The 7,010-nt window shown below is 45.9% G+C and overlaps 1 protein-coding gene across 1 annotated transcript; it reads left to right on the forward strand.

Moving 5' to 3' along the window:
* The first annotated feature begins 224 nt into the window (after window positions 1-224).
* On the forward strand, window positions 225-6,950 carry SMG8 (SMG8 nonsense mediated mRNA decay factor). The gene is made up of 4 exons (XM_009673005.2): window positions 225-1,955; window positions 2,864-3,009; window positions 3,454-4,329; window positions 6,103-6,950. The coding sequence occupies exons 1-4, from the start codon at window positions 227-229 to the stop codon at window positions 6,298-6,300; spliced, it is 2,949 nt and encodes a 982-aa protein (XP_009671300.2). The 5' UTR covers window positions 225-226; the 3' UTR covers window positions 6,301-6,950.
* Window positions 6,951-7,010: the final 60 nt, after the last annotated feature.

Here is a 7,010-nt window from a genome sequence, read left to right on the forward strand (position 1 = left end):
TCCTGTCTCTGTGTCCACGTAACCCCCCGCCTCTAGCCTGTATCGGAAATGGCGGCAGTGAAGTTACTTTCCCCTCGACGCTGCAGCAGCGAGCGGCGATGCCTCCTCCTCGCTGCCCTCCGTGAGCCCCGCCCCCGGCCCGGGGACTGCGCGTGCGCCGTGCGCGGGGGCGGTGCCGGCATCGGTGCGCAGGCGCGGCGCGGGGTGGGGGTGGGGTGGCGGGGCCATGCCGCTGTCGGCGGCGCGGGCCATGGCGGCGCCGGTGGGGCCCGTGAGCCTGCGGGAACTGCTGCTGGCCGGCGCCGAGGCGAGCGGCGGGGCGCCGGCGGGGCCAGGCGCGGCGGCGGTGGCCGCGGCCGCCCCCGGCGAGGAGGAGGTGTGCGTGGTGGGCATCTTCGGGAAGACGGCGCTGCAGCTGTGCTCCGAGAAGGCGGCCCTGGTGAGCACCGTGTGCGACCGGCAGGTCTTCCCCCTCTTCGAGCGGGAGGGCCCGGCGGCCGAGGCGGCGGGCGGCGCCCCCGGGCAGGAGGGCGAGCCGGCGGCCAAGGACTACAACCAGCTGCAGGCCTACTACAGCCAGGAGAGCCGCGTGCTCTACCTGGTGCTCACCTCCATCTGCGACACGCCGCAGCTGCTGCGGGCCTGCGGCGACCTGGCCGCGGCCGAGGGCAGGGAGCCCGGGCCCGGCCACCCACCCGGCTCCCCGGCCCCGCTGCCCCACGCCGAGGCCCACGAGTTCTGGAAGCACCAGGAGAAGCTGCACTGCCTGAGCCTCCTCTACCTCTTTTCCGTCTGCCACATCCTGCTGTTGGTGCACCCCACCTGCTCCTTTGACATCACCTACGACCGCGTCTTCAGGGCGCTGGATGGGCTGCGCCAGAAGGTCCTGCCCTCTCTGAAGGCTGCTATTAAAGACTGCCCGGTGGGCAAGGAGTGGAAGCTCAACTGCAGGCCGTGCCCTCCGCGCCTCCTCTTCCTCTTCCAGCTCAATGGGGCCCTGAAGGTGGACCCACTCCCAGGCAGGGGCCAGGACCCTTGCGTTCACCTGGAAAAGCCGCCCCCCAAGAAGCACTCCCCAAAGAGGAGGTTGCAGCATGCGCTGGAGGACCAGATCTACCGCATCTTCCGAAAGAGCAGGGTGCTAACCAACCAGAGTATCAACTGCCTCTTCACTGTGCCTGCTAACCAGGCCTTCGTCTACATCGTGGCTGGCGGGGCCCAGGATGGAGAGGATCCAGTGGCCATGCTTCTCGACCAACTGAGGAGCAACTGCACCATGAGAGAGACCGACTCGCTGCTGGCTCCCACCTTATCTGGACCCAGGAGGTACCAGATGATGCGGCATGGCAGACAGCAGTTGTCCTTCTATGCAGAGAGTAGCAGCAGCAGCTCCAGCTCCTCCGGGCAACTTGTGGACTGCACCCTCAAGGAGTTCTTGTGGCAGCATGTGGAGCTGGTGCTCAGCAAGAAGGGCTTCGATGACAGTGTGGGGAGGAACCCGCAGCCTTCTCATTTTGAGCTCCCAACCTACCAAAAGTGGGTTGCTGCAGCTTTAAAACTGTATGAAGTGACCATTGAAGGCAAAGATGATGACCCAACTTCTCTCACTGGGGAACTGAGTTCGAAAATCATGGGCAGCATCAAAGTTTTGGAAGGGTATTTAGACATAGACACTAAATTCTCTGAAAACCGTTGCCAGAAAGCTCTCCCCATGGCCCACAGTGCATATCAATCCAACCTGCCCCATAATTACACCATGACAGTCCATAAGAATCAACTGGCGCAAGCTTTGCGTGTGTACAGTCAGCATGCCCGTGGACCAGCCTTTCATAAATATGCCATGCAGCTTAACGAGGACTGTTTCAAGTTCTGGAGCAATGGACATCAGCTTTGCGAAGAGCGAAGTTTAACTGACCAGCACTGTGTGCATAAATTCCATTTGCTCCCAAAAGCAGGTAAAGAAGCTTGTTTGTGGTTGGTTCTTGTATTTTAATTTTGTTTGTGCTTTAAAATGTCTTGTCTTAAGGTGAACACAAGAATTTCTTGCACATTTAGGGAAGATGAAAGCTTGACAGCTTTAAAGCTTCATTCTCTTAGAGTGGGGTTAGTTACATTAGAGTTGCTATTCAAACTTCTTTTATGTTGCCCTGCTGAGATGCCTAATCCCCATCAGGAGTGACCGTTATTATTTGGAAATAGTTCAGTTTTCATGGTCAATTCAGTCATTGTCTCCTTTGCAGTTTATTGCATGTGATGGGAGTGTGTGTGATGTATTTGCATTGCACAGGACTAGAATATCAAAGAAACCATAGATGGTCATGAATGACTGTTATGCTATCAGTGCTCTAAAAGTGCAATGTGCAATGATTATTCTCATGTTCTTGTGCTGTGTAGTCCCCTAAATGTGATCTTAAAACAAATTGAAAACACTTCTACTCTTGTTGAGTAATGTTTAGATATAAGTCCACTGTTAGTCGTAACTTTGCTTCTGTCTATGCTAATTAAAGATGTCACATTGGAGAAATATAAAAGAGGATAAAACTTATCTCAAAATCTTTGTGCCCTCCCCCCCCCCCCCTTTTTTAATAGCTCGATTGACTTGAACAAGGATCAGAAACTGTGTAAAATACACTTATTGCAGGCAGAAGAACTACATATGCATTTTAGGAAGAGCTTCTAAAAGCAAAGAAGGCTCACTACGTCGTGATGAACGTGGGAAAGGGAGAAGGAATTTCCCAATTAACTGGCATTGCTGGCAAATAACTTTGCATATGTATATAGCAAGGAGAAGGCAGTAGATGAAGGGAAACAATCTCTAGGAATAGCAAGCTACTTCTCTTGGGTTTGACTGATTTACTTTTAGGGGAGAAGCCAGAAGCAGATAGAAATCCTCCAGTTCTGTACCACAACAGCCGGGCTCGTTCCACTGGTGCCTGTAACTGTGGAAGGAAACAAGCGCCTCGGGATGACCCGTTTGATATCAAAGCAGCTAATTATGACTTCTACCAGGTAACTATTAAGTCTCTTCTTTTATTTCAAGCAGCACTTTTGCTTTATCAACAAAGCCTGTATTCTGAAGTGACCAAGAGTAAGTTTTCCTCTTAACCCTATCAATGTGTAGATATTGTCTTGGGGAAGAGACTTCTGAGAGCAGAAATTGTGTGTATAGTTGGGTGATCAGAATGGGCACTTTCTGTCTCCACCGCTCTATGCAGACAGAAGCATCTTTACATTTCAAGTGCGTTGGTTCCTGTAAATTTTAAATCCGTGGTGTGCATAAGCTGTACTCCCATCGATGCTTTTATTTTCACATTGTGCAAACCTCTGGAATCTTCCTTTTTTTTTTTTTTTAATCTGTTTGCTATACTTAATTATACTTACTGAACGTTATGACTTTGAACTCCCTCATCACTGAGATGGAAGATGTAAAATTAATCTCATTCTTTTTCATAGCTGCTGGAAGAGAAATGCTGTGGGAAACTGGAGCACATCAACTTCCCTGTATTTCAGCCAAGCACACCTGATCCAGCACCTGCTAGGGATGAGTCATCGCCTGCCCCTCCAGAGGGAGAGATTGAGAAACTTAAAGAAAAAGAACCTCAGACTCAGGGAGAAAGCACAGGCCTAAGCTTAGCCCTCAGCCTGGGTCAGTCGACAGGCAGCTTGGGCACTTACCCGCCTGACCCCCAGGGTGGAGGTGACAATGCAGAAAGCCACGGGCAGAGTGGGGACTCCAAAAGTGAGAAGAGGCCAAGCCTGGTCGATCGCCAAGCATCCACTGTCGAGTACCTCCCTGGGATGCTCCATTCTAATTGCCCCAAAGGCCTTTTGCCCAAATTCTCCAGTTGGGCACTGGTCAAGCTGGGCCCTGCTAAGGCTTACAACTTCCACACTGGCTTAGACCAACAAGGCTTTATCCCGGGAACAAACTACTTAATGCCTTGGGACATTGTCATCAGGACAAGAACCGAAGATGAAGGAGACTTGGATACCAATTCCTGGCCTGCACCTAACAAAGCTGTTCCTGGAAAAAGAAGCGCAGTTGTGATGGGAAGAGGAAGACGGAGAGATGACATAGCTCGAGCTTTTGTAGGATTTGAGTATGAAGATGCACGTGGTAGGAGGTTCATGTGTTCAGGGCCTGATAAGGTCATGAAGGTGATGGGAGGGGGGCCAAAGGAATCTGCTATCAAAGCCCTCAATTCTGACATGCCACTGTACATCCTGTCATCGACTCAGGGACGAGGACTCAAGCCACATTATGCTCAGTTTATGAGACTCTTTGTGGTGGTTCCTGATGCTCCACTGCAAATAACATTAACACCTCAGGTAAGAAATGGAAAAGGGAATCTGGTAACTGCAGAGAAAGAGTGGAGAGTTACAACATCCCCTGCAGGCCTGGGAGGCACAGGAGGGATAGGCAAAGGGTGTTGGAGGGATACTTACCCATTGCAATGCAAAACAGAACTTCAGTCAAGTTCTGTTAAGCCAGTAGTGGACTGTTGGTTGTCTAGGTAAAAGAGCTTGGAAATGAAATGTGAGTTCACTGCTGAGCAGTTGGGTTCATAACAAATCGATCTTGCCACTTAACATTTTTAGTGGAAAGGTCAATGACTGAATGGACTTTGGCAACAAATTTCGCCTGTTTCTTTAGGAGGAGTTCTCAGTTCAGGTTTCAAATGGCATGATAGCTGGAGCAGGGAAGTCTGCCATAGTGCTGGTACCTGTCTTCTAAACAGCTGTTTTTTCAAATGTCAAGGTTGGCTTATGCCAGCTTTATACTTTTTAGAAAATAAATTTTAGAAATACTTTATCAAGGGTGACTTCAGAGCATTCTATTAGATTGAAAGAGCACTTAAGATAACTCTGCTACAGAAAATGTGCTGTAATAATCTTTTTTTTTTTAAGATCATAAGTGAGTAATGGCTATGTAAGAATTAATTTAACATTTTAAATGTCATAGAGAAAAGCAGTGACTCATTGCTGAGGTGAATTATTATGATTAGTTACCCTTTGAATCTCAGAGGTAAAAAGATGTCTTTAATTGGAGATTTTTCTCCTATTTTCAAGTGTGTCCCTAAGAAACAGAGGAAAGAGCTCCATTTACACCGTAGTTTTTAAAAAAGTAAAATATGAACAAGTGTATTTTCCTTCAATAACTGTGTACATAAATGTTTATTAGAATAGGGCAATAGGTATTGCTGTACATTGTATAGTAGTGCTACTGAACGAGAGTCAGAATAAAACATATTGCATACAACGATGGGAGGGGAAGCAGATTTGGAACATTTTGTAACCCTTCTAGCTTTTGAAAATTGCCACAAGATCCATATTGAACCACAAAACAATGGAATTGTCCTCTTTTATGGACACCTTCAGTTACTCAGATGCCACTTGTTTTGTTTTCAAAGTTAAGGAAGAGTACTGACTGAAGCCTGACATTAACACTGAAGTTCTACCAGCATTACAAACACTTACAGTTTTTCAGCAGTAAAGATATTTTAGCAATTAAGATGTTTATCTTTGTGTACTTGTCCTCCAGTCTCACTAATTTCTGGTTTTTTTGCTTGTGTGAAAACTGGAAACCATCTGACACTAAAGGTGGCATTTCAAATGATCTTTTTAGAGGAGAGCGGGCTGGAGTGGAAGAAAAACAATGCAGTTAGCAATTTATCATTTTATTGTTTGAAACTGAGGCAAGAATTGAAGGGTCCATATGTGATGACTTTTATTTTGCTGTTCATTCCCAGTTTAAACCTATGTCACTAGCTTATGACACCTAAGGCTGTGTTTTGACTGGGAAAATCTGTTATGCTGTTTGTTGTACGTTACACCAGCTCTTCATGTGAATGAGACTTGGTCATTTAATACAAATTATGCAAAACTCCTGTTTCACATAGGTTGAACGTTTTGGAGTAAGCTAACAGTTCAACATTATCTGTGCTACAGTACTGAACTCTGCTGTTACAACCTTCAGTACTGCATGAGCGGGGAACTTGATTGTAGCCAAGAATTACTAGACTTCTTTGGATTCAGTTTGCTTTTAGCTTTTTATTCTAATGATGTTTGATTGTCTGCTCACATCTCCATTTTGTTTTTCAGGTTCAACCGGGGCCACCACCTTGTCCTGTATTTTACCCTGAGAAACAGGAGATAACCCTTCCATCCGATGGACTGTGGGTGCTTAGATTTCCTTATGCATACGTGACAGAACGTGGACCCTGTTTTCCTCCAAAAGAAAGCCAACAATTAATGAGTTACAAAGTTCTCCGGGGAATACTGAAAGCGATTACACAATAAAAATTATTCTGGTAGATAGTTTTTTTTGAACTAAAATCAATCTTCAATCAAAATTATGGATTTTGATTCATGTCTGTTACCTAACAGTTGTCATTGTGATCTAGGGAACCACGTTGTATTTCACTGGAACACAGCTTGAAAATAAAGTTGGAATATCAAAGTGGAGAAAGGAATCTAAGAAACCTGTACAATTTCTGTTTTTTCATATGCAAAAAATAAAAAATGGTTATCTTAACATACTGAGCCTGTATTGCTAAACATTGTGATGATAGCACTTGTCCCCATCATATCTTTCTATGTACATATTTAGGAATATTGGAAAATTACTGTTTCCTGAAATCAAAGAGTTTCCTTTGTTACATAAAGGCAATGATGGGCACAATCTCTTATTTTTCTAAACAGGCTATTTGTATGTTAAACAACTTGATGCTTTCAATGTGATGTTGTGAGAAATTATTTGTCTCTGACCTTGTCTAAACAAAGGCATTGCAGTTCTGATTTATCTTAATGCCATCACAGCCAGGAACTGTGCTTACCTATATCACATGGAAATATTTTATTGCATTTGTGTTCATAGATGAGACTTTTTTGAAATTTATATTGCATGTTAAAAAGAAATCTAATTTTACTAATAAAAGTGTAAAAGTCCACTTAATTTCAGATTTTGGAATGACAGATGTCTTTGTAAATGAGACCTGCTGATAAATTGG

Source organism: Struthio camelus, chromosome 16, assembly GCF_040807025.1.
Source record: "Struthio camelus isolate bStrCam1 chromosome 16, bStrCam1.hap1, whole genome shotgun sequence".
Taxonomy (NCBI): Eukaryota; Metazoa; Chordata; class Aves; order Struthioniformes; family Struthionidae; genus Struthio; species Struthio camelus.

Coding starts and splice junctions, on each gene's coding strand:
- SMG8 (XM_009673005.2), top strand. CDS start 227: ATGCCGCTGTCGGCGGCGCGGGCCATGGCGGCGCCGGTGGGGCCCGTG. Junction 3,010..3,453: donor CTAATTATGACTTCTACCAG/GTAACTATTAAG, acceptor TCTTTTTCATAG/CTGCTGGAAGAGAAATGCTG. Junction 4,330..6,102: donor AAATAACATTAACACCTCAG/GTAAGAAATGGA, acceptor TTTGTTTTTCAG/GTTCAACCGGGGCCACCACC.